This window comes from Canis aureus, chromosome 25, assembly GCF_053574225.1.
Source record: "Canis aureus isolate CA01 chromosome 25, VMU_Caureus_v.1.0, whole genome shotgun sequence".
Classification (NCBI taxonomy): Eukaryota; Metazoa; Chordata; class Mammalia; order Carnivora; family Canidae; genus Canis; species Canis aureus.
In genome coordinates, this window is record NC_135635.1 from 32393299 (window position 1) to 32420663 (window position 27365).

The window sequence follows — 27365 nt, forward strand, 5'->3', positions numbered from 1 at the left end:
CAACTGAGATTCCCACTGTGATTAATACACAGCAGATTCCAGAGAGGAATACCCTAAATGTGAAGAAGGAAGATACAAGATTGTCCCTATCTTCTCTTAATACCCCATCATATTTATGCATTTTCCAGGACAACATTGTTAATCTTGAAAGAAATAACTTATTAAATAGTAATACAATACTCTCTTTCAGAAAATAGGGAAGAGGGAACAGTTCTCAGCTAATTTCATGAGGCCAGTTTTACCTTCATAAGACTTTTTAACACTAAAACCAAAGAGAGTAAAAAGGAAAAATACTGATCAATCTTTCTCATGAATTTAGCTGTAAAAATCCTTAACAAAATAATAGCAAGTCAAATACGGGACTATATAAAAATAATGCATCATGACCAAGTGAAATTTATTCCATGTATGCAAGACTATTTAAAGCCTAATCAATTGACATAATGTGCTACAGCAACAGTTTAAAGAAGAAAAATCATACAATCATATCAATTGACACAAATGCACAAAAAATGCATTTGGCATAACCTAGTACCCATTTACGATGACTCCCAGGAAACTATAAATAGAAGGGAACTCATAAAGACCATCTTAAAAAAAATCCTACAACTAACCTCATATTATTTGTGAAAGATTGAATGTTTTTTTCTCTAAGATCAGGGACAAGTCAAGGATGTATGCTCTCATCACCTTTCTTCAACGTGATACTGAAAGGTCTGGCCAATGCAATCAGGAATGAAAAAATACAAAGAATATAGTTAGGAAATGAAGAAATGAGGCTGTTTCTATTTACAAATGACATGATTGTTTACATAGAAAATCCTAAGGAATCTGCATTTTAAAACTATCCTATAAACTAATAAGTGAGTTCAGTAATGTTGAAGCCTATAATTTTTTAAGATTTTATTTATTTATTCATCAGAGACACAGAGAAAGGCAGAGACATAGGCAGAGGGAGAAGCAGGCTCCTCACAGGGATCCTGATGTGAGACTCAGTCCGTAAACTGGAATCACACCCTGAGCCAAAGGCGGATGCTCAACCGCTGAGCCACCCAGACATCCCAGAAGCATACTAAATTAATATAGAAAAATCTATTGCATTTATATGTAACAATGAATAAATGGAAACTGACATTTAAAAAGTAACATAATTCACAATTGCTCTAAAGAAAATGAAAGCTTAGGTATAAATCTAACAAAGCATGCACAAGATTCGTATGATTAAAAACTACAAAATCTAATTTAAAAGAACTCAAAACAACCTAAATAGTTGAAAAAACATACCATGCTTATGGATGAGAAAACTCAACATAGTAAAGACGTCAATTCTCACTAAATTGATCTCTTTTTATTGCAATTCCTTTCAAAATCTCAGCAAAGCTTTCAATAGACACAGATAAATTTATTCCAAAATTTATAGCCAAGACCAATTTTGAAAAAGAAGAAAGTAGGGTGGGAAGGAATCACTCTTCCTATTGTTAAGGCTTACTATATAGCTACAGTAGTCAAGACAATGTGGTATGGACAGAGTGATAGATACACAGATCAGTGGAACAGTAAAGAACACAAGTGTATACCTACACAAACATACCCAATTAATTTTTGATAAAGGTGCAAAAGCAACTCAATGGAAGGAGGAAACTCTGTTCAACAAATGGTGCTGGAGAATGAATGTCTAAGTCCTGGACAAATGGTGCTGAGCATTGACACTTTATCCATGGACATCCATAAGGAAACAAACAAAAACAGTGAATTTTAACCTAAATTTCACACTTTAAGAACCTAAAATTCCACACCTAACTGCCACACCTTGTATAAAAACTAGTTCAATGTGTATCACAGACTTACATGTACAATGTAAATCTATAAAGATTTAGAAAAGAAATGGGAGAAAATTTTCAGGGCCTTGTAATAAGCAATGAGGTCTTAGACTTGCCAGCAAATGTACTTAACGGGAAAATCTAATGTATTTGACCTCATCAAAATTAAAACTTTTCTGAGGGGGGCACTTGATGGGATGAGCACTGGGTGATATGCTATATGTTGGCAAATTGAACTCCGAAAGAAGAAAGAAAGAAAGAAAGAAGAAGAAAGAAAGAAAGAAAGAAAGAAAGAAAGAAAGAAAGAAAGAAAGAAAGAAAGAAGAAAGAAAGAAAGAAAGAAAGAAAGAAAGAAAGAAAGAAAGAAAGAAAGAAAGAAAGAAAGAAAGAAAGAAATTACAACTTTTGTTCTTTGAAAAACTCTTTTAAGAGAATAAAAAGACAAACTTCATGCTGGGAGCAAATATTTGCAAATTACACATCCAGATTTACATCTAGATTTACATCTAGAATATACAAAGAACTGTCAAAACTCAATATTAAAAAGGCAAACATGCCAATTAGAAAATGGACAAAAAATACAAATAAACATTTCACTGATAATTATACAGATGGCAATAAGCACATAAATAGATGTTCACCGTAATCATCCATTAGGGAAATGCAAATTAAAACCGCAATGAGGAAATGAATCAGGTAAGGCTATCTGGAAGAAGAGCATTCCTCAGAGAGAATAACTCCTGAAATGGGAACTCACTTCTCATGTAATGATTATCAAGGGAGCAGGGGACTAGAATGGAGAAAAGAGGAGTCTGGAGTGGTGCAAGGGGCCAGATCATGAGAGCATGAGTTATCTAATAACATAAAAATTACCTCAGAATTTGGCAGCTCATAACAATAAAAATTTATTATATTTCATGGTTTCTGAAGGTCTATTCAGGAGTAGTGTAACTGGGGGGTTCCTGCGCTGTCTTTCATGAGGGGGAGTCAGGCTGCTGGGACTGCAGTCATCTGGAGCTGGAAGATTCACTTCCCACATAGCTCACTCGTATGGCTGTCAGCAGAAATCCCCAGTTTCTCACCATGTAGACCACTCTATATGTCACTCACATGTCACTTCAGTATCCTTATGACACGGCACCTAGCTTCCCCCCAGAACAAATGATCTAAGAGATCAAGAAAGAAAGTACAATGTCTTTTATAACATAGCTTCAAAACTGATTGTAGCATCACTTTTGCCATGCTCTATTGGTCACACAGACCAAGCCTGATACAACGTGATCAAGGATGATAACCAGGATCAGTGGGGCCATCTTGGAGACGGCTCACCACAATGAGCAAACCTGCAGACCATGGTAAGTGCTTCCATTTTATTGCAAATGGGTAAGAGGTCCCTAGAAGTTTCAGATGGAAAGAATGATCTAGTCATGAGTGTGCTTCTTACTCTGGCTACTCTGAGAATAAAGCATTAGGCTGTTATGGAAGTGGAAAAAATACAAGGAAGCTATCTTAAAAGTCCACCAGAGGCATGATGAAGTACAGCTAGGCTGTTAGCAGAGGAGATGAAAAGTAGCCAGCAGGTTATATACTGAAAGCAGAGTTTGCATAAAACAGGATATTCCTAGATGTGGCCAACTTTTCTTTTTATACTTTCTCAGCATTGTCTTATCCATTTCTATGGTTTAAACCGGTGTTTCTCAAATGTCACAATTTACCTGCAGAGTTTTTTAAAACAGATTCCTGGCTCCAACCCTAGAGATTCTGATATCATGGGTCTGGATTTGGCCTAATAATTTGCATTTCTAACAAATTCCTGGATGATGCCCATCTGCTGATCCACAGACCACACTTTGGGTAACTTGGTTGAAACCACTATCCATAGCCTGATGAAGTATGAATCATTAGTCTACAGTTGAAATCTAGGCTTATATATCTTTCTGTCTATAGAAAAAGTACAGTTGAAATGGTACAGTTGTTTTCTTTTTTCTCTTAAGATTTTATTTATTTATTCATGAGAAACACAGAAAGAGAGGCAGAGACATAGCCAGAGGGAGAAGTAGGCCGCCTGCGGGGAGCCCCATGTGGAACTCGATCCCAGGACCCCAGGATCATGACCTGAACCAAAGACAGACATTCAACCACTGAGCCACCCAGGCATCCATGGCACAGTTGTTTTCAAATTCAACATGTCCAAACTCAAGTCATAATCTCCCCCAACACATCTGATTTTTCTTTTTTCTTTTCTATATCAATTGATAGTACCACCAAGAACCCTGTCATTCTTGAAAGAAACCTGTAAGTCCTTGTCCCTCTTCATCATCATCCTTCACATCCCTCCAAAGACCAAGTCATGCCAATGTCACCTAAGTATTTCTTGCACCTGACCACCTCTGTCTATTCCCACTGTGAGTACTTTAGTTAAGGCTTAAATAGTCTCCAACCTGGTTTTGTTCCCATCAAACCCATCAACACAGCTACCAGAGAAAACTACAGGGTAAAACACAAAACTGTTCAGGGGACTCCTTTATTTTTTTGTGGTTCTCCATCACTGGCAGGATCAAGACCAAGTTCCTTATTCGCATAGCATAAGAGGTCCATTAGGATGTGACCCTCCACCTGCCCCACTCCAGGCACATTTATCATCATTATATGATGTTCATTTTGAAGTCCAGCAACCTCGAGCTGCTTCTTTATAATTCCCGCACATACATTTTAGGATGCCACACCTTTCTCACGGTTTCCCTTTCCTCAAATGCCTTCTCCTCCACTTCCAACACTTCCCATGTCAAGTACCCAATGTCTACTCACTTGGTAGACTTGGCACTGTAGTCACTTCCTCCAAGATGTATTCCTTGATGTCCTTGCTAACTTCTCTCATAATACACTGTGTACATTTCTTTTCCCAAGCTCACCCCCCAAAATTAATTTGTTTATTTCTGTCTTTCTCATTACATTATTAGCAACAAAAGATCTAGGACTGTGACTTAGGAGTGGGTTTATCTCTGCTGCTATGCACAGTTGCTGGGATATAGCTGGGAATTCTTAAGGACTTGTTGAATTTGGAAATGAATCTTTATACCAAGGCCATGAGCCCCTGCAGAATACAGATTGGTCTCCGTGACTCCTATGGACACATGACTATACTCACATTCATATTTGTTCTTCCCCAAGGCAACACTCTAACCAGAGGAAAGAAAAGGAGCAGGAGTGTAGAATGTAGGTATTTCTATCTAATTTAGAAAGATACATATCTACTAAGGAACTTTGCTCAGTTTTTTGCATAATTCAGGTAAATATTATGATAGCCATTCTACATAATACAAGACATGTAAGACACAGCCCCTTCCTTACACATTTTATATTTTGATGTAGAAATAACTCTACTATTCAGAAAATAATTACTTAACACAAAGCAAAGTCCTAAATTAAATTGTATAAACAGTTCACACTCTAATTCAGAAAAAAATATAATCTAGGATCTAGGATAAGATCAAAGCTGGAAATCTTCAAAGAAGAAGAAGGTAATATATATGAAATAGATGTGTGTTGGCTGATGGTGAGCACTTAGATGAAAAAGACTCTCTCCCAGTCAATCTCATATGTAGTCTGCAATAATAAGCATCAAAATGTAATGTGGAAATGATGATGGTGATGATTTTTTTAGCCTCAATCATTTATTGAGTATTGAGCAGTTACTCTATAGTACGCACCCTGCTGGATGCTTCCTCACACATTATTTCCAACACTTCCTGCAATGTTGGATTTTGATATCATTCCTCTTTTACAGGTGGGTAAACTGAGGCTTGAAGAAACGAAACCATGGCCGGAGATACATTGATGGGAAGACACAGAGCCAGGACATCCATCTAACTGCAATGCCCCACTTCCGCCCCCTAGCCAGCCTGCTAACAGTGCCTTGTGGACACATTTCTGAATGGACAGCTTTCAGGGTTGAAAGTCATCTCTGAGAATTTATTGTCTCAACATGGAGCCACAAAGAAATAGGTCTGTGCAAAAAAGAGAAAGTTTTAACAGTTTTAACAGTCTGCCGTAGCCTTTTGCCACTTTTTGAGGCTCATGACCCATGGAAGATTTGTCTAGAATTTACCTTTCAGTCATATGCTTGTAACAACAAAGAAAAGATGGAAAATACTTTAATGGTTTGGTAATTTTTTTAAAGATTTTTTATTTATTTATTCATGAGAGACACAGAAACAGAGAGAGAGAGAGACAGAAGCAGGCTCCATGCAGGGAGCCCAACCCCCATCCCATGCAGGGAGCCCAACCCCCATCCCATGCAGGGAGCCCAACGTGGGAGTCGATCCCGGGTCTCCAGGATCACACCTGGGCCAAAGGCAGCGCTAAACCGCTGAGCCACCCGGGCTGCCCGGTTTGGTCATTTTTCTGGAAATTCTTAAGCAGGTTTCCAAGTCCTGTTGATTTCATTTGGTAGCAGCTAAGATCCTTAAAGGAAGAGCATCCTTACTGCTCGAGGGAGAACGCCTCCCATGGTAGGCCTCTTCAAAGAGTCTCTTTGCCTCTTTTCCCAACTGATAAACACAGGTCAATAGTGAACTATGAAAAATGAGAAATGGGAATTTCAGAGAGATCCCTGCCCTGAAGTGACGTCAGGAGGTATTTTAGGAAAACATGACAGTTGTCCTCTAAGCTACTGAAAGCCCATTGCTATATCATCAAGAAAGGGCTTTAAATTAGCAATTCTTAATCCTTTTGAGATAATGGACTGAGAATTTGCTGAAAGTTATGAATGCTGTCTCCCACCCCATTAAATACACACACACTGCACACACAAAAAAACCCTGTTTGACTAGTTCTGTCTTCCTTAATAACGTGAGAAATAGGGAGTGGCATGTAGACTATGAATCTACCATTCCCAATTTTTAAATCCTTCTTGTTCTAAATAATTTATTCTATCTGGGTTATTTTTTAATTATCTGTCACCCCTAAAACATAATTTCCACAAGAGAACAGAGAGTTTGTCTGGTGTCTACTGCTGTTTCACTGGTACTTACAACAGTAGCTGGCGGCGGGGGGGCGGGGGGGGTGGTAAGGTGCTCCACAAATATTATTGAAAGAAGAAATGTGCCCCCTCTTGAGAGTACTGAGCTACAAAATTTACTCTCTTCCATGTGAATTAATATTTGCTTCGATTTATAATTCAGTCAGATACTTTCAAGGGCTAGTTTCTATCCATATCATTTTGAAATTTACAAACTAAGTTTGTATTCGGTTTTCAGTACTTTTGCTAATTTTAATTATATACTGTTTTCCTTTTTCTATTTTTCTATATTAATATTTTTTTCTCCCACCAAATGACCACCATCTTGACTGTTTCGGTTCCGGTGACTAAAGATAACAATCTATCTGGTAGCCTCAATTTACAAAATAAGTGGAACAAAATGCACCAGGTTTAAACGACAGCAAAATAAATGCCAATTTCTCCAAATATACTTGCTTTATTAGTCAGCTCTACACATATTGAAACAATGTAAATATTGAATATTGAAATGTTAGCATAAATAAGCATTTTTTATTGACAGCAGCATCCGTAGTGTATGGAATAAATGTGGCTTCAATGTTTAAACAATGTTCCTTTAAATGGTTTAAATATGGCAACTTGTTCCCATTTAAATTACTTCACAAACCATTTCCTTAAATATGGTATGAAGTCAATTTTAGTACTTGTTAAATTACCACATATTCTGAGTTAGAAGACTATGAATTAAATGAAGTTTTAAGCTATTTTGTAATCCGCATTCCTAGGTTTAATCAAAAGCAGTGCCTTACTTTTTTATTAATTAAATAAATTAATGAAAACTACAGCAAGTAACATTTGATTGTGCTGCAGTAAAAAGCTACATTTTGAAATTATAACTAGCAAAACCAAAAACCTATTTATGGGCAATTTTTTTAAGTTTAAGGCCACGTAAACACAGTTAACATTTGTAATTCCTTGCCACTCTGCATTCGCTGCCAGCAAACTCTCAAGATATCTGGCTGGTAAGAAAGCTGGCAGAGACCAGATAGGAACAGAACTCAGTGGTATGAAGTAAAGCTGATGTGAATCTATTGCTACTGGTTTTAGGCTACTTGCCTCAGTAAGCTTATGCACAGCAATGACTCGATTTTTAGACATATCCACACAATTATCCATAGCACTCAAAGGTTATGGCCTCAATCCCCTTGCATGAACACTCATGCATGTCTGTGTCCACACTCATATGGGCAGTCGTGTTCCGACATGTGCCATTAATTGACAAGAACACTGTTCAGTTGACTGATCAAGAGATACGCAGTGCAAAGGAACAGGATTTGAGACAGCCCAGGGTTTCCTCTTCTAGTAGGTTTAAAACATTTTTTTTCCTCACTAACTTCCTTCCTGTTCTAACTGCCAGTACTCAGAAGGCAGAGTGAGAGACAGAGGCACCCCAGAGAGCTGTGAGCCACTGAATGTAAGTTGAAATACCTCGAGGTCGAGGTTGGGGAGGCTATAGGCGGGCACAGGGAGAAAGGGAGGCAAGCTCTCAGCTAGCCTAGGACCCTCTCCAGCTTACTTTCTTTAGATTATCTCTGAAACAAACTTTATGATAAGAAAGTACAGTTCTGCAGAGAAGGGGAAGTCAGAGCAGGGAATCTTAGCAATGACTCAGGGGAGAGAGCTCAGTGAGGGAGAGGAGGGTGTGCCCTGCAGTCCTGGGAAAGAGATCCTGAGTGTCTGGAAAAAGGACTATGAGTGCAATTACTGGGCAGTGCCCGGAGGGGTTTCCTACAAGGTAGGAGTGGGCATCCAGCCAAATTCAGAAGCAAAAAGACTGTAGACCCACACTGGTGTGGAACATGCTAGTAGATGAGGGGTTGCTGCTGGGGTGGAGATATGTGGTTTCCTGTTTTTAGGTAGATGTAAAGAGAAAAGAGACTGATTGAAAAGAAAAAAGATAAAGACTCAAAGCTGTCAAGCATAAAACTGTTTTTCACTAAAGAATTTTTCTGGTGATATAGGAGAAATGCATAAGGAAAGCTTCCCTTAGGGTACTGTGGGGTTTAACCATCAAGGGGGAGGAATGGTAGGACAGTGTTATTTACTCATCAGTCATAGAGGGATTGATTTCTACCATTAACAAAGGCCGCTTAGTAAATCCCTGCGGTCAGATGGGCAGAAAGGTAGTTGCTGTTGTTGCTTTAAAAAAAAAAAGGTTAATAATAATAATACTAATAATAATATAAATAATAATAGCTCTTTACATCTGAGAGAACTAAAAGCAAATATAGAAGACACCAAATAATTTATTAAGAGATGGGTTCTACATCCAGTTAGCCCCGCTAGGACACCTGATCCCTGAGCCTTCAAAACGTAAAGGACTGAATTTGGTGACCATTAGAAGCGCTTTAGGCATGATCTGAAATTCTTTCTTCCCTGTAGAGGATGCTCCCGTCAGCACGTTTTATCAACCTGGTGTGTCATTAAACTCTAGACATAGGGTTACTTGTGACCTGGGTCTGATAAACCCCGGGCTGTTCCTTCCTTCAAGGTCAAGCAAGGAAGGCTGACTGCTCTCCCAGAGAGGTCCCAGAGTCACCCTTTCCCGTGAAGCCACTGGTATCAGGGCTAACATGTTGGGTCCTCCCTGCAGGACTGAAGGAGCAAGGGAAATCAAGAGGTTTGGCCACAGGCAGACATCACTGATGTTTGCCACTGCTTTGTTTCGTTAAGGTTACAAGAAAATATCCTTCCCCAATCCAAACATGACATAAGCGTAGTAATAAGATCATCTTACTCTTTCGTGAGAGGTGTAGAGGTCTGAGAGAAGGGTTCATTCTCCATTCGTGCCGCCCAGACCCAGCACACGTGAAATAACCATGTTACAGATGAGCAAAAACTGACTGGCATGTTCCAGAAACTGGGATTTAGTTCTTCCTTGTTTGGGAGAGCATGAATTTGTCCCCAGGGAAGTATGCTGGGAGCAACATTGAGGTTTGGTTTTCAGTGGAAGCTCAGCGAGGCAGAGTCATTCTGATGGAAAGATTGGCTTGGGCCAATTTATGGGAACATGATATATTACAGATTTCAGCTAGCAGGAAGAGAGAAGCCCCAGAGACTACAAACTAGGCAGATAGAGGAAGAGAACCAACATCTGTTAAGTGCCTTTTCTTTGTCAAGCCTGGTGGTAGAAACTTTCAAATTTGAATCCTGAGAGGATAGTAAGTGTTAAATTATTTGACTAAAGTCACAGGAAAAAAAAAAAAAAAAAAGAAGAACCAATAGCTACAATGCCTTAGAAGGACATTTTAGGAAATGTCCCGTGGGGGGGAATTTTCTTTAACCCCACATTCTGGGCATCCTTTTTCGTAGGCAGCATTGCGCTGTCCAGGACCCTGGATTAAAGTCCCCACTGGCATACCTAGGGATGACTCTCATGTTGCTCCCACAACTTCAATGTTCATCCCTTGTGTGAGCACTGATCGAATAGCTCTGGGCTGTGGTTTCCATAGCCAGAGCTAGTAAAAATTCACTTGAGCTTTCTAAAAGGGGCTGATATTCTCAGCACAAGTGATAATGTCTTTACTTATTTTCATACTTGATTTAAAACTTCAGTGACTGTATGGAATTATGGCAGGACAGTCTTTTGCCCAATGATGGCTGACTTGATGCAGTTGCCATCAAGGATTATTTGAAAGAAAGATTTGTGAGAATCCTGAGCATAGTAAATAACTTCACAGGGTAGATGCTCGGCCAAATTGAATGGGTCCACTGAGTTCTCCTTCCTTTTGCATAGGAGTTGGGGTTGGGAGAGTATCCTGTGAATATCCAGGGGAGAAAGAGTGTATCATTTCTCTCACAGAGGGAAATGTTAAAGAATTCTGCTTCTAATAATCTGTACCCTTCTCTGGATTGATTTTTTTTAATTTTTATTTATTTATTCATAAGAAACACACACAGAGAAAGAGAGAGAGGCAGAGACATAGGGAGAGGGAGAAGCAGGTTCCCTTCAGGGAGCCCGATGCGGGACTCAATCCCAGGACCCCAGGATCACACCCTGAGGGGAAGGCAGATGCTCAACCACTGAGCCACCCAGGTGTCTCCATGATTGATTTTAATGTTTATTGTATCTAACAAGACACTGTCCTCTCAGACACCAAGTTGGTTCTCCTCATTCAGCTTTACTATTTCAGATGTTCTCCATAGGGATAAGATGGTAGAGAGCAGCACTGAGGAACCCAGGAGGCACCAATCCTTCTATGTTGCTAAGACATACTCAGAAACCATGGAGGACTCTAGGACCAAGACAGCTTCTGGTGCCCCAAGGGGTAAACTTGGATTCCCCAAATAAGCTAAATCACCAGGCAGGCAGCAAAGCAGACCCAAATCCTTGACTGGCTCTACCATGTCAGCAGTCCTTCAGGGATGGCCCAACTCTCCATGGCCTCTTCTAGAGCTGCAGCCCCAGGTTTGGAGAAAATGAGATGTATCCTAGTCAGCAGGGAGAGGATGTGACAGGGTGACAGAGAATGCTGATGTTTGCATAGGTACTTCTCTGATGGAAATCCCCCTACTTCTGGTACTTACATATTTCTCTGTCTCTCTCTCATCTCCCTTTTTCTATCTCATATTCATGACCAATACATCTAGATGCATAATCAGGCCACTTTGGAACATGGGTTAAATCTCTGCAGGGCCAAAGGAAATTCTGTCCACTGGCTGTGCCTGTGTCTTTTATCATTTCTCATCATCCACAGAGTGAACTCTGGCTTCAATTATAAAAGGGAGCAATAAATAGAATCTAAAATTAAATTGTTCATATGGGAGCTTTTAAAAGAAATATAAAGTGACAGTCCCATTCTAAGGTTGATTCAGTTAATAAACAATCCTGGCAATTCCCAGAACTTCTTGTCTCTTCCGTACTCCTCAAAGAAACAAATTCTATTTTTAAGATGGAAGGAGTGGACATTGTCAACACTGCAGATCCAAGAGCAAGCATTGGGTGCCTAGGGCGTCAGTTACCTTGCTTCACAGAAGTTGTGCAACAGAACAGATAGCCCCACAGGGCAGGGAGCAGAGGAAGAGAATGGGTAGTTTATTGAACATCTACTATTGCCAGGATCGTCTGAGAAATTTTCATGTGTTTTCTCCAACTCTTCAACTCCATAAAGCAAGATCATTATTCCCACACTACTGGTGGAAAACCTGGGGCTCACTGTGGCTGATAATTTGCTTCAGTCCTGCAATAAGTCAACACAGAACCACATTTTGAATCTCTGGCCACTGGATTCAAAGTCCATATCCTAGTAGGCATTGAAGATCACCTTTCTTTGCATTAACCAGATGATCTGTTTCATCTGAACTCAAGAGTTTCACCTTTTCTTGCCCTCTGCTTATTTGGAACTGCATTAATGAACCAGACAAGTGTGCTCTGTCCTGACATTGCTGCAAATCCCTAAGTGTATTTCACTTTCAGTATTTTGGACATTTCACTGGACTTGCAAGCAAAACCACCAATTTGTGCTCGACATAGTCATGCCATGAGTAACCATCCTAACTTAATGTGGCATTTTAATTGGGCCTGAGAGGATTAAGTTCCTATCTCAGCACGCCTATCTCTTACACTGCTTCACTGCATAGCAAACATGAGTGTGTGAGGGCTTCGCTGTGAAAATTCATCTGTGGAGGCACCGTGAAGTAAAAAACAAAGGTAATGAGTACCAAACACACACACATACTCACACATACACACACACACACAAAATATGTGTTTTGGGGCCTGACAGATTCCATACTAACTAACCTCGTTAAACATGTAATTGTTCATTCTCCATTTCACTTTCACTGTGTAAAAAACCAAACTCAAAATGACCTCCAAAGAAACAAAACACCTCTGCTCTTTGTAGGACAGTGGGTGAGCTGCAGAGGAAGGTGAGAAAAGGCCAGCCAGAAAGTTCTACACAGATGGACTGGGTTCTCCCCAACCCCACCTCCACTTCCTCTTTTCTTTTCTCATTTCAGAGGCTTCTTTAAATTAAGGAGCATTCAAGTCACTGAAGTAGGAAGAGGCTTCAGAGATCCTTCTGATGCAATGATTTTTTTTTCTTTTTTTCTTTTTTCTTGTCCTACCACTCTGAAACTTCTTTATTTATTCTGTACTCATTTTGTAGAAAACTGCCCATTCGAAACAACCAACCAGACATTGTGGACCAGAAAACAAATAAAGAGCCAATGCCATCATCCTTGGACTAGCCCAAAGGGAGGTTCTCCAGAGCCCCCCCCCCCCCCACTTCGCTCTCGTATCACCACCCAAATGCAATGATTTCATTTTGCAGAGGGCAAAACTGGAGTGCAGAGAGGTTCAGGGACTTGTGCAAGGTGACACGGGACAGAGTTGCCCTGAAATCCTCTTTATGTGATGCCTCTCTGTCTCGGTAAAGCCTGCAGAGTTTTGCAAAGAAGCACATTTCCCTCTGCCTGGGCACTCTCAGGATAGGGTCCCAAGATGACTAATGGGTTCTACAATTTCATTTTTACTTCTTACTGGAGACAGCTAGAGCAACAGACATAGCACCTGCAAGCCAGACAACCTGGCTCAGATGGTAATTCTGCTCCTCACACAACAGGTCAGCTTGGGCAAGTTACTTAACTGAGCTTTAGTTTCCTAACCTGTAAGAGAATGATGATAATACCCACCCTCGAGACTGTAGTAAGGACCAATGAGATAATCCTCAAGAAAGCATTTAGCACTGTGTATGATAACTAATATAATTATCATCATCAATGATAAAGACAGGTGTTCTTTGGATACTTGAAGGTAGTTGTAGAATTTCTGTAAAATGCCTAGTCTCCCTTTCACAGGCATAGCCCACAGAAAAATGAGGGGGATAAAGAGAGAAGACTGATGTGTGTGACTCAGTATGTACACAGAGTTTGGGAAATTATTATCTACTAACTACATAAGCCATTATGGCTGAGGCTTCAGCAGAATCTGAGGTTTCCCAGAGGTGAATTGTGGAATTAAAAATGCAGTTCCTGGGGACCCTGGGTGGCTCCACGGCTTAGGGCCAGCCTTCAGCCCAGGACATGATCCTGGAGTCCCGGGATCGAGTCCTGAATTGGGCTTCCTGCGTGGAGCCTGCTTCTCCCTCTGCCTGTGTCTCTGCCTCTCTCTCTGTGTCTCTCATGAATAAATAAATAAAATCTTTTTAAAAAATGCAGTTTCTCTGGAGAGTTCACACAAATTTGAGATATTCAAACCGAGATTGGCTAAGTCTCTTATGTACACAAGTGAAATAAGGTAACTGAATGTCTGAAGCTCTCTCTAACGATTAATCTCATCTGGGTTGCTCTTCATCTGTCCCTGACTCAGGGCTGCAGGGCAGGACAAATCTACAGGTGGAGAGCTTCGAAAAAGAACACACCTAGAGGTGGTCTGCTCCAACCCCCCAAACCTCAAGAGAAGGAGAATAAGACCCACAGTGGTTGAACTATTTGCTCAAGGTGTTACAGCAGATTAGTATCAAAGCCAGAGCCAACACCCATGCATGATGAGATGTAGTTCAATGAAGAGATAATTATCCAAAATCAACTAGATTGACCATGAAAATCTTCCCCTAAAGAGCTGCACCCCAGGCACATTTGCTCCCCAACCGGGCTTGGGTTCATATTCTTTCAAATACAGACGTTATCTGATTTCTCCTTCTGCTTCTACATATCCAGCATTTGGGGTTTGATAAACATGATTCTTGCCTGGAAGCTAGGTTGGGTCGCTGATTTGGCCAGGATTCCGAAAGAAGCAAGCTTCCTCTTTAACGTTCAACTCTCTGCTTCATGTTTCCAAGAAATCACAGTTTCAAGGTCATGTTTCTAAACTTGGACTCCAGTAATGTCTCTGGACTGCATACACCATCTCATGGGCATATCCTTTTTGTCCTTTTATGAGGATTGTGACTTTCATCAGATTTTTTAAAAGACCTGTAATTTCCAAAAAGATTAAGAACCATCAATCAGTCCATAGTAGTTGTCCATCTTCCAACTCCTTCTCCACTTTGGAGAGTATGTGGTGATCATCAAATATTATGTTTTAAAGAAGCTTTCCTGGAGAATTGTTTTTCTAGTTCTTTATTTGCTGTATTATTATATTTTTATCTTTTTCTAATCAGATTTGAGCTGGTTTGGACTCATCTGGCTTTATATCTCTTTTTCGCATGCTATATAATTAACATTATCTCAGTGTGGTCCTGAATTTCCTCCTCTTTACTGCAGCAATACAGAATCTCAAGTTATCTTCTGCTATTATACGCCTTTCAAATAAATTTGTGTTTCATTTTTATGAAGCAATTATTATCTATCTGTTTGCAATGAATCAAGGAAATTTAGAATTGACATAAGTCTCAGAAGTACTAATAAAAATCTCAAGATCTAGAAGACTAATAAATTGACTTGCCAATGATCACACAGATGTGGTCAAATCCTGTCCTAGATCATGTCTTTGTCTTTTTCTCTCCCCTTCTCTCTCTCTCTCTCTCTCTCATTCTCCTTTCAAAATTGAGATTTCAGGGTGCAGAATAGTAATTCCCTGCAGGTTATGGAAATCACCTGGAGCTAGTTAGTGGGTGGGTGTGATGTTGTTATCTTCTGCAGGTGACTTGTTAGAACCAAGCAATATATTCCAGAAAGGCCTGTCCAAGAGATCCAAGAAATCCTCATCTGTAGAAAGGCTTCCTGATGATCTGTCCACCTATTTGTCATGTGACTTCCACTCTGGGTATCTTGTCAGGGTCCTGGATATCACCAGAGGAGAACCTCTCTCTCCTGATTAATCTCATCTGGACTGCTCTTCATCTGCCCCTTAGTGATTGTCCTCAAATGCCCCAGAACCTCCAATATCCACCCACTGCATCCTTATTATTTTTCCAAGCAGTCCATTCACTTTCCCTGAGTGTTGTTTGGAATACCAGTTGACCTGGTCACAATCTTTATTATGCTGTTCTCAAGAGGCTTAGCTATGAGTGGTGCTGAGTCTTCAGCTGAGGCAAGAGTTGCCATAGGAACAAGCCTGCATGTTTCCTTCCTGCACGAGAAGTAGACCTGGGCATTGCAATGCTGTTTGCAGACTTGATCAAGCTGATGGTGCTTGGCCTGCTATTTTGCTAGAAGAGGATTGACGCACTGAGAGATAGCATTTCTTTTTATTCTCTGTTTTTTTCCTTCTTTTTCTGCTAAAATTGTTTTTGCTTGATTTCACTTCCAAATTATTTTCCTTTCTAATGCCAATGATGGAGACATTGAAACTCAAAACCTCAGCTGATTTTGGCCAGAGATAGCTTCACCCCCTGAGGGACTTTACAGAGGTTTGCAAAGTCACTCAGGATGAGATGTGCTGGATATTGTCTAGAGTTGTGCCACTTAGGATCAATGTAGTCTTTAACCACAGGCAGGGAAGACACTTACTCTTGGGGGAAGATTACAGGAAATCAGGAAATTATCTCCTTGCCCAAATCCCTCCCGTGTTTCCCTAAATAGCTCCATTGCTGCCAGCCACAGGCCTGAAATTCTTCTAGTTTATTAGGACACTGCAGTTCATCCAGCTATGGAAATTTGGGCATTTCTCTTAACCTCTAAATTGCAGTTTTCTCAATGATTGCATGGCAGGTTGGAATATCTCACCTTTAGGGGTCTTTTCTGCTCTGAAAATCTCTGACTATACATATATTAAAACAAATTAATTTTTAAATCTATTATTCAGTCACTAACAATTAAGGGTGAATAATCCTATTAGAATCTACCCCTCAATATTTTAACACATAGCAAATAAGTGGAGGTGATAAGGGAAGGAGACTCCAGGATTTGCCCAGGTGAGGTCTTAGAGCATAAAGTCACTAGCAATCTGGTGAGGTAAGGGAGATACTCAAAGGGAAGGGGATCTAAAAAAGAGAGATCAATGAAAGGTAAAAGTAAAATAAAGACATGCTAATCTTTACCATCTTGTCTGGAGGAACTTAAAGAGTCTTTTGGTATTTTATGTCATTTCAAAAGAACAGAAGATCCTTAGGTGTAGATCCAAATATATCAAACAATGGGGGTTGACAAATTGTCTAAACTATTCAATTATTATGAGAGATTCAGGAGAAACACAGAACCTGGTATCTGCCTTCAGGGAGTTATTAGCGGTGTTGGATGGAAACCATTCAGACACCTCTGTTGGATGGAAACCATTCAGACACCTCAGGCAGGTGTCACGGGGGCCTACAATGCTGCATGACTTACCTTTGAAGTATTTCAGGAGTTCAGAGAAAAATTCAATAACGGGAAGAAGCCAACCATTACTTTAGCTCCCTGTGTTTTGAAATCATCATCACAGAGATTATACAATGCTAAGAGCTCTGACACTAAAGTAGTGGCTGGATTTAGAGGACTGTGGTTATTTCTAGAATTGTTTGAACTGGGGCTATCTGCTCATTAGTTGGGATCACTTGTGTTATGTTGTTTCACTTGTACATTATTCACAAATGAGCTATTTCATTCTTGTCAGTTCTACTCAATGAATAGGAGACATTGGTCACAGTACAGAGAAATTCAGGAAGGTCAGAGAAAAGACCAAATGCTTTCTATGCTTATTGCATAAAAAGTAGTGAGATTAAACTAGGGGGAAAAATGCCCTGGAAAATCACTGATGACTACAGAAGTCAGTTAGGTCAAGGTTGGTGCTACCAGAAGCCCCAAAGACATTTTTCATATCCACTGACTTTTGGATAATGGACTATCATTCTCTCTCTCTCTCTCTCTCTCTCTCTCTCTGAAATAGATCAAAATGACTGAAAAGGCCCCAGAAGCACACCTGGAGGAGGATGTCGATGAGCTGGACAGCAAGCTCAACTATAAGCCTCCACCCCAGAAATCCCTGAAAGAGCTACAGGAGATGGACAAAGATGATGAAAGTCTAATCAAATACAAGAAAACACTCCTGGGGGACGGCCCTGTGGTGGCAGGTATATGTGGGGTGGGGGGGGATGGGGGACAGGTGGAAGGAGCCCTATAAGGCATAGATTTCAGGAACTCAGGAGCAGCTGCAGAAGACAGAGTACCAAATGTTACCAGAGCTAAGTGAGTGAGGCACAATCTATATGTGCTACATAAAGTTATGGGCTATCGGATGACGTTTTTTTTTTTGGAGAGAAAATGCAAGTCAGCATTGAAAGAAGCAAAAATTACACATGAGGGGGATTTAGAAAGAACTCCAGACTACCACTTAAAATTGTATTCTCTCCATCCTCTCACATTTTCTCTCCTTCTCTTTCTCACTCCTTCCTTTCCTAACCATTCATCTCTTTCACAGACACAACAGCAGAAAAAGATGTAGATGGGCAGTGCCCTAGCAGAGGAACTTGCCCACAGCCACCCAGGAAATGTTTGCTGTTGGTAACTAAGGCAGACCTACAAGTGTCTGAAGCAGAAATAGCACTGCTCTAATTTATAAGGTCATTACGACTGACATGATGAACCTGCCCCTTCCATTTCTGTTGCCACTCCGGATAGAGATATCACTTTTCTTTTTATGTTCCCTCTCTTCTACTCAAAAGATACACATACACTGTACACACATGTCTTTTCTCTATGTTTACATTCTTTTTTGAATCCTGCAGACCCAACAGCCCCCAATGTCACGGTCACCCGGCTTACCCTGGTTTGTGAGAGTGCCCCAGGACCGATCACCATGGACCTCACTGGTAAGTGGACACATCTGTTCTGCTCAAAGGGGCCCAGTGATAGGGGAAACTTAATCTCTGGGAACATTTACTCTCTGTCCCCCTCCCAGTAAAAGGAAGCGCCACTAAGGTGAATCCCAAAGAAACATATGCTAGGACCAGTTCACAAATCATTGCTCTCACAGTACACAGTATTTACCGTGCTTAATGAAAAATCCAATCTCTGTCTCAATGTAATGGAAGACAGACAGTACAGTCATAAGTATTGGATATATTTACTTGTATCATTATATTTACTTCAGATTTTTATCTCCACACAGCAGCATGGGAATGACTTACTATTCACATAAAAAGACTGATGATGGAAATATTAAGAATCAAGCTGTATGCTTCTGAAATGTAATATTCATACAATCTAAATATCAGAGAATATTGATCTTATATCAACTCAAGAACTTACCTGAAAGCAAGGAGCAATCTAAAACCTTTCAATTAGTGCTGGGAATTCCACGGTTAAGTACCATTTTAGCTTAAAGCTCTGATTCTTGTATAAGCAACTTCCCCCACTAAAGATGTACAAATTAAGGTGTTATTTCCTTTCCTCTTGTTGTGACAAGGGACAAGTCCTTGCCTGATACTTAAATCTTATGGAGATAGAGGCTGAGAAGGTGGGTATTTTGGAGGCAATGTGCATCTGAGAGGAATGAGGGAAGGGCCACAGAGCCAGGAGGTTGGAGGCATCTGAGGCAGATCTTCAGGGAAAAAAGAACATTATTCCCAGAATCAAAAGGTGGTCTCATGAGACAGAGGAAAGCATGACTCCTTAGCAGCTAGGTGATTCCCCTCTCACAGGACATATCCACTCTTGACCTTATATGGGCTTATTTGTCTGAAGGAGGAAATCAGAGGCTGAGAAGACACACTTCCCCTTCAACTGAAATCATTACAGCAGACATAAATTCAACTACCCCCACCTTCTAGTATCTCTCTAGGACAATCTCTCTCTCTCGCTCTCTCTCTCTCTCTCACCAGGACTCAGGCCTCTTCCTGTGTGAAATTGTGTAACATTACCAGGTATAACCGTCAGTTTGTGAGATAAGGTCTGAATTAGCGCTAAGGAAATCAATGGGCCTGATGACATTGCAGGGAAAATTCAATTTCTTTCACTTTCTTAGCATCGGGATGCCCAAATATGGTTTTCTGTCACCAAGAAGCTGCTGAGTTGAAGCCTAGCGTGTGTGTGCATATATATGTGTGTGTATATATATGCACACACACATACACATATATATAATACACATAATATATATAGTATATATACAAAATACATAGTATATTATATACATATAATACATATATGCAGTACACACATAGTGTGTATGTGTATATACATATATAATGTATAGAATATATAAAAATATATAATATATTTATTATATACAAATAATATATATACTACATATACATAGTGTGTAAATATATATACATATATACATTATATATACATCACATATACATATAATACGCATGATATATAGTATATATACAAAACATATAGTATATTTATTATATACATACTATATACACATAGTGTGTGTATATATACACATGTGCACACATATACATGGTATGAAGCACATGCACAGAACTAAATAAAACACACACACAGAGAGACACATGCACACATACACTCACCCCTGAAGTCAGATGGTACAGGATCACACTGGGAGAAGAACAGAGAGTGCTTACGTCTCTAACCAGAGTACCAGAATCAGAGTCAGATCCTGGTTTTATGGGGCCAAAGTTTTTATCACTTAAGTGACTTTCCTGAAGAAAAATAATGTGAGATTACAGATGCAAATGCAAAGTTAAGTACAAAAGTGAATGTATATTTAGAACAATAAAAAGGAGCCAAACAAGTAAATTTTTTAAAGCTAGAAAATGCCACAGATGTCACCAAATCTACAAAACCAAATAGCTGATACTCTTATATTTTTCTTTTATTTATTTATTTGAAGGGCAGGGACATATTCTTTAATCATCTCTTTGTATGGCCACATATACAATATCATTTTCAATAGAGAAAATAAAAAGGTAATTCAGGCTTTCCTCTGGGATGACTGATTGAAATCTGTTTTTATTACTTACAATTAGAAAGACATTGTCAGGGCAGCTATTTGGCTCAGTTGGTAGAGTATGCATCCCTCAATCATGAGGTCATGAATTCAAGCCCCACATTGGGCATGGAGCCTACTTTAAAAAAGAAAAAAAAAAGACATTGATGTACATAACTCTTTGATGACAATACCTTGTATATTTTAGCATTATCATCAAACTTGGGGGGGGGAGTGCTATCACATTTTTTTCATATCTAGCTGTAAGATTTCAGCCATTTCAAGGGCAGGTGCCTATGTGCCTATGTGTGTGCATGTACGTGTGTAATCTCAAATATTCTTCAAGTTGAGGTTCACGTGCACCATGTTGTGATGGGCCCAGCAAACAGCTCTGGGGTTTAAACTTCAATCATCTCCTTGTGTTTCTTCTTCTGAGGAAAATAAACTCTTAATCTGTTCTACAGGGGATCTTGAAGCCCTCAAAAAAGAAACTTTTGTGCTAAAGGAAGGTGTTGAATACAGAGTCAAAATTCACTTCAAAGTAAGTATCTTGCCCTGCATGTATTTATAAAGTCTGCATTCTTCCTATAATCAGAGAAAGAAAAAATCAAATGTCTTGCATTATGTTGTCATAGTTTTTGTGGTTTTTTCCCCTGGATCTGGACTGTACTCTCCCCAATTCTGAGCTCGACCTGTTGAGGCCCACCATTACTTCACACCTTTGCCCTACCAGAACCTTCTCCTTGAAATCTCTGCTGATCACTTCACCCACTGGGAACTCTGGATGCTCCCATCCATGAAGTACTCCCTGCTTTATCTTGTACCATTTGTGCCATTTCTTCCCTGTACAGCCCAAGCACCCTGAGAAAGGAGAGATTATATATCTCATTTTTCCAATGTTTTACACAAAACTATGTAATTTATGTAAATATGTAAAATTTAACTTTTTACATATTTAGTGAATATGTATTGAGGAATCAATAAATGTATGAATCAATTAATAGTAAAAAATGGAACAGATAGAGAGTCTTAGTTCTAATTGCTCAAGGATTATATAAATCCAGGGAGTGTGGACCTTGGTAAATAACTGGAAATTACAATTATAGTTGTGGAGCAAGCAAATAGGTAAGAGCAAATACTAAACAGGAGATAAATTGACATATAATGAATAGACATATTCCCCCAGTGAACAGCAAAAGCAAAAAAGGAAAATAATCTTGGCTGAAAACAAATAAGTCAGAAATGTACTATTTGCTCTTAGTTGCTTATATTTGCCTTGGTTGCCCTTCTCAGCATATTCTTTAGGGCCACCAAGGAAGATCCCATCTGCTCTCTGTGTTTGAACACTGGGCTCTTTTTTCCCCCCTCATTCAGGGTCTGTGAACAATCACTGAGTACCATATATAAATATGCCTCAAAATAATTTCATTCTGAAAATATTTGTTGACACCTACTCTATAATATGCACTGAGCTATGGTTCACTTGCTTGTTTCCTATAGTATTATTTATTATTGTAGTACCTGAGAGTCTGATATTATATCCAAATATGCCTAGAATTATATCCAAGGCATTATATCCAAATAGTCTTAGGATGGGTTACACACTGGTTGAATTTTTAATCATTAGTGCTACTATCTTAATTTGTCAATTTAGTAAGCCAGTTTGTACCAAATGAAACAGGACAGGTAAATTTTGATGGGAATAAGATCAGAAGGAAAAGTCTGGGGTATGGGCTTCAGCTATGGTTGGGAAGGCAGAAGAGAATGTAGTAGTTGGTATTATGCATTAAGGTGATGGAAGAAGAGGGTACAGAAAGGAGTTTTCAAGTCCCATCTGCTTCAGAGGCTTAGCATTTTCTTAAGAGAAAAACCACTCTCTGTGTGTGACCCACACAAAGTTGAACCAATCTGTGGCCAGTCCTAGTGTGAAGCAACCATTAGAAGAAACACCAGCTTAAAATTGGAAATAATTGAGAACCAATTTAAATCTTTACTGACATCTGTTGAAAAATATCTAAGACAATTTGCATTTATAACACCAGCAACACATCCTAAAACCCTCTTGCATTATCTTTCTCCTAATTGCACTCGGTGTTCTCTTTATTCCCCGCAAACTTCATGGCTCTCTCTAAAACTTGGCCTGGGATGTTTCTTTTAATTTCTTTGCCTTTTCCTCCTGCTTCCCAAGGAAATGCAGTACATTCTCTCTGACTTCCATAGCTGTCATGTCACTAAGGCTTCTTCCTTCTGGGAAGAAGGAGAGCAATATAGCGGGGCACGCAGATGGAAGAAGAGAATACTATGAATATTCATACTTTTCTCTTACTCATCTCAAACATATTTATATTAAAAGATCCCTTGGGGCACCCGGGTGGCTAAGTCAGTTAAGTGGTTAAGCATCCAACTCTTGATTTCAGCTCAGGTCATGATCTTAAGGTTCTGAGATCGAGCCCCATATTAGGCCTGTCCTAGGCATGGAGCCCACTTAAGATTCACTCCCTCTCCCTTTGCCCCTCCCACCCTGTCAGATAGATAGATGATAGATAGATAGATAGATAGATAGATAGATAGATAGAACCCTCTATGGAGCAGTAGAAAAACAGAGGATTCTGCTTTGAAATCCTTATTGCTGAATAACAATTGCCATTCCTGTTTTTTAGTCTTTTTGCCACCAGACCACATCTCCCATGAGGCCCAAAGGACTAGCTGAGAGACTTCTAGAAAATGCATTCCCTTTTTTCCTATTTGTATGAGCCACATCTGGCAGAGTAATCAGAATGTTTGGGTGTCATTTTAGCACAATTTCTTTGATGAAGCTGTTTCCATTCTGTCTGCTTTTGATAGATTTATACTATAGATTTTACCGAGTGACAGTCTAGAACCTAAGCCAGCAGTGTTTGCTGCTGTGCTAGCTCATCACCAACGAAACAAAATGTAGCACTGAAAAATTGGTTTAATTACTCTGACCAAAACAAATAGGCAGCCATAATTACTATTGGGAGAAATTATTTGAAGATGCTTTCATTCTTCATCTTGGCAAACAATTAACTAAGCTCTCCAGTTCTGACGCAACCTCCGTTTTGTTTGTATAAACATGAGTGCTGTATAAAATTAATGGACAGCCCAGTTCAATCCTAAGTAAAATGAATCATGGAAAAACAAAGTGCTTGTGCTCTGTATATTTTCATCCTGTTTTAGTGACCTTTCTTTGAAAGGCCTGGGGAAGTGGTGACATCTCTGACAACATCTGAAAAGGACAGACATCCAAAATGCTTGCCAGACATGAGTGGATTTCACCCATTATTTATATGTAGGGAAGATGTTTCTGGGGGCCCATCTTCTCATCATTAGACTCCAATCTCAGGGAAATTATGGGTGCAACCATCTTCTAGACTCAATTTTCATTATAGCTTTTTTCCTTGTTGTTTGTTTTTCATGCTAGGTGGATCATTTCTGAGGTTAGGGTTTTCAGGTATTTATATAACATTTTCCATTGGTACCTTTGTAGCCTTTGCTGAGACAAGGATGGTCTTCTGGCCAGCAGTATCAGGGAGGGAGAGCTCAAGATCATTCTTTGGACTTTTAGAGGAAGGAAAAATGTAATGAAGAATATTGAGACAATGTTCTAATTAAACACACCCCACTCCCAAACCGAATAGCACAGTATTTGATGATTAAAACCAAATTGGCAATGTCGAGTCTTGTGATCTCCTCTCCAATCTCTGCCTCACCACCACACTAAATGAAAATAATAACACTTACTCTGAACGAAATCTTAACCTTCCTTCAGCTTCAAAGAAGACTCAGCTAGGTAGGATAAGCATGAAAGATAAGGAAAAATGAAGACCATTTTTAATCTGAGTTGCTTGGATCCTTCCTGCCTACAGGTGAACAGGGATATTGTGTCAGGCCTGAAATACGTTCAACATACCTATCGGACTGGGGTGAAAGGTAAGGGACCCGCACTTCACGCTTTCCCAAACTCTGCTCCCTGCTGATACTTAAACTTCTGCTTATTAATAATTGTAGTCATAGACTCATTTAAAAATCTGACAAAAAGCTTTGGACACTCTCCCAGGAAGGAGCACACATATACCTCTAACCTAGACATTAATGGCAAAGCCTACATTCAGAGACCGAGTTTAGACTCGATCAACCACTAACCTTCAGCATTCAGCTTCCGTGATTTAAGCTTATTATTCATAAAGAAGAAGTGTAACCAAGATAAGTTTGAATAAAAATGGACTATATTAAAATACCCTCAAAAGTTAAAAAAAAAAAAAGAAAGAAAAAAAAGAAAAAGAAAAATTAAAAAAAAATCTTTTAAAAGAAGCAGTTCACAGGTATAAACCTAAGTGTCAGAGAAATCCAAGACTGGAAGGATCTATCCAGTGGCGTGTTTTTTGGGAATAGGAGTTGGCAGTAGCATGTGGGCAGGTGTGGAGTGGGGGTAGGGGGGCAGCGCTTAATTTTTAAAACAAAGAAATAGAATTCTTTCTAAATCAAGAAAAGCTATGATTGAGACATAATATGACATATGATCTGCAGTTGCACTTGACAAATTGTACCTAAACTGTAGCTGCCTTGGGGAACTGTCTTCAGTTTCCTTCCATTATTATCGGCAGGGAGAAATGAAATTTGGAAAGGTGATAGAAGTACTTATACAGTTCCCTTTTACCTTGGGTGCTCTCTTCTTCCAGGGGTGTGAAGCAGTAAGGCACAAGTCAGTTCCACCAAATTACTAAACAAAGGATTAGGGGAAAAATTGTTTGACAAATTTTCATGACATAGACGACCACTCCACTATCCAAATCCCACAGAATATTGTTGACCTGGAAGATCTTAACTGGTCTTTCCAGTACCGAGTCTCATGAAAAAAATAGTTCAGTTTCCTATTTTCCTTTGGGTATAGAGATTATGTTGCCTCACTTAGGCAAGAGGATGATGATATGCCTGTAGCTGTTCCTCCAAACTTATTGACAACACTGAACATCTAAGTACACATTGCCTGCCTGTGTACCTACTGACCTTTAGTTATTCTTTCTAATGCCCTACCTTTTTAAATATATATCCCCGTTATTCACCTATTAATAACTTTGGTTCGCTATTTTCAACATTTGAACCAGTTCTTCACTTTTTTTTAACCAAATTATTGACTTCCCCCTTCCATCTGGTATTTCCATTCATGAGTTCTGTTCATTCCGATCACCAGCTGTTACCTTACCCCCCCCCAACTAATATGTTCATAGAATGAGAGTTGTAGGTAGAAGACCCTTGAGGCTCACTGTATATAAAAAGAAGCAGAGTCCCAGAAATGTTATGTGCTGTAAGTGATTGCAAAGCTGAGACCAGAACTCAGATCCCAATTAATGAGGGACTTTTAATGGTATAATCTGCTATATCTCCATAAAAGAAGGGTCTTGATCCCCATGGATTTAAGGTGCTGATTTCCCAACTTTCCTGACAGCATCAGCTGTGATGCTTTTTAAAAACATTGATTCTTGGGGTGCCTGGGTGGCTCAGTCGGTTAAGCGTCTGCCCTTGTCTCAGGTACTGATCTCAGGGTCCTGGGGTCAGGCTCCCTGCCCAGCAAGGAGTCTGCTTCTCCCTCTTCCTCTGACCCTCCCCTTTCTTGTGCTCTTTCTCATTCACTTTCTCAAATAAAATCTTTTAAATAAATAAATATATAAATGAATGAATGAATAAATAAATAAATGCACTGATTCTTGGCACTGCTCATAGCAGATTACTGATCCATAGTCCCTGAAAGTGAAACTGTATTATTAAAAGACACTCCAATAAAAAAATATTTTAAAGGAAAAAAAAAATACCCCAGGTAAATCTGATGTTTAGCCAGGCTTGGAAACTATGGCTTTTGGGTTTGATCGCCGTAGGCTGTACTCCAAATGTTCCAGTTTTCTGTGTTTGCTTTTCTTCTGTCTGACTCTTCCCCTAATGAACTTTTCTTTCTTCCTAGTGGATAAAGCAACATTTATGGTTGGCAGCTACGGGCCTCGGCCAGAAGAGTATGAGTTCCTGACTCCAGCTGAGGAGGCTCCCAAGGGCATGCTGGCTCGAGGCACTTACCACAACAAGTCCTTCTTCACTGATGATGACAAGCATGACCACCTTACTTGGGAGTGGAACCTGTCCATTAAGAAGGAGTGGACAGAATGAGTGCATCTGCCCATCCCTTTCCCTACCCTGCCACCCAGAAGTACCTTCTCAGTCATGTTCACTACCCCATCCCTCCCCCCATTCACAGCTGGATCCCTTCCTCAATGCTCCCCACTTTCTGTTATCAATGTATCTTAAGGCACCATGTCTCTCAAAGTGTTCACTAGCACAAGATGCTTAAAACCCAGACTTTAATCCTGCCCATTCCTTCTGGTCCCCCATCATGACCAGATCTTCAAAATTCTTCATTTCAATACCCAGTCATTTAATAGTTCCTTCTATTTTTCCCATTTGAGCAACTAGAGACCAGGAAATAGGCAAACTATCACTAACAGTCCTTTTGCCTTGGATTCCAGTAGCTCATTCCCAACCCTGGATTCTTCTGTGGTTGCTGCTGGCTCAATGAAGGTCCCTAATCACATTCCCTACCAGTTGGGGTTCTTCTTTTCTGGGAGACACTGTAAAGAGCACAAGAGAGTAAATAAAACAGTTGTATGATCTGACTGAGACCTTCATTTCCCTGCTTTCTTCCTTTGAACAAATA

At 39.7% G+C, this 27365-nt stretch overlaps 2 protein-coding genes across 2 annotated transcripts in view; one reads left to right on the forward strand and one right to left on the reverse strand.

The window, feature by feature from the left end:
- The window catches only part of PDE6H (phosphodiesterase 6H), a 23508-nt gene extending 13736 nt beyond the window's left edge, over positions 1–9772 (reverse strand). The window contains exon 1 of the mRNA XM_077870960.1: positions 9617–9772. Within this exon, the coding sequence (XP_077727086.1) occupies positions 9617–9729 (113 nt within the window). The 5' untranslated portion in view covers positions 9730–9772. The remainder of the gene's footprint in view (positions 1–9616) is intronic.
- On the forward strand, positions 8136–27324 carry ARHGDIB (Rho GDP dissociation inhibitor beta). Its single transcript, XM_077870959.1, has 6 exons — positions 8136–8293; positions 17630–17813; positions 18468–18551; positions 21109–21185; positions 24532–24595; positions 26622–27324. The coding sequence occupies exons 2-6, from the start codon at positions 17636–17638 to the stop codon at positions 26819–26821; spliced, it is 603 nt and encodes a 200-aa protein (XP_077727085.1). The 5' UTR covers positions 8136–8293; positions 17630–17635; the 3' UTR covers positions 26822–27324.
- The last annotated feature ends 41 nt before the right edge of the window (positions 27325–27365 follow it).

Coding starts and splice junctions, on each gene's coding strand:
- ARHGDIB (XM_077870959.1), top strand. CDS start 17,636: ATGACTGAAAAGGCCCCAGAAGCACACCTGGAGGAGGATGTCGATGAG. Junction 17,814..18,467: donor GGACGGCCCTGTGGTGGCAG/GTATATGTGGGG, acceptor TGAATCCTGCAG/ACCCAACAGCCCCCAATGTC. Junction 18,552..21,108: donor GATCACCATGGACCTCACTG/GTAAGTGGACAC, acceptor TCTGTTCTACAG/GGGATCTTGAAGCCCTCAAA.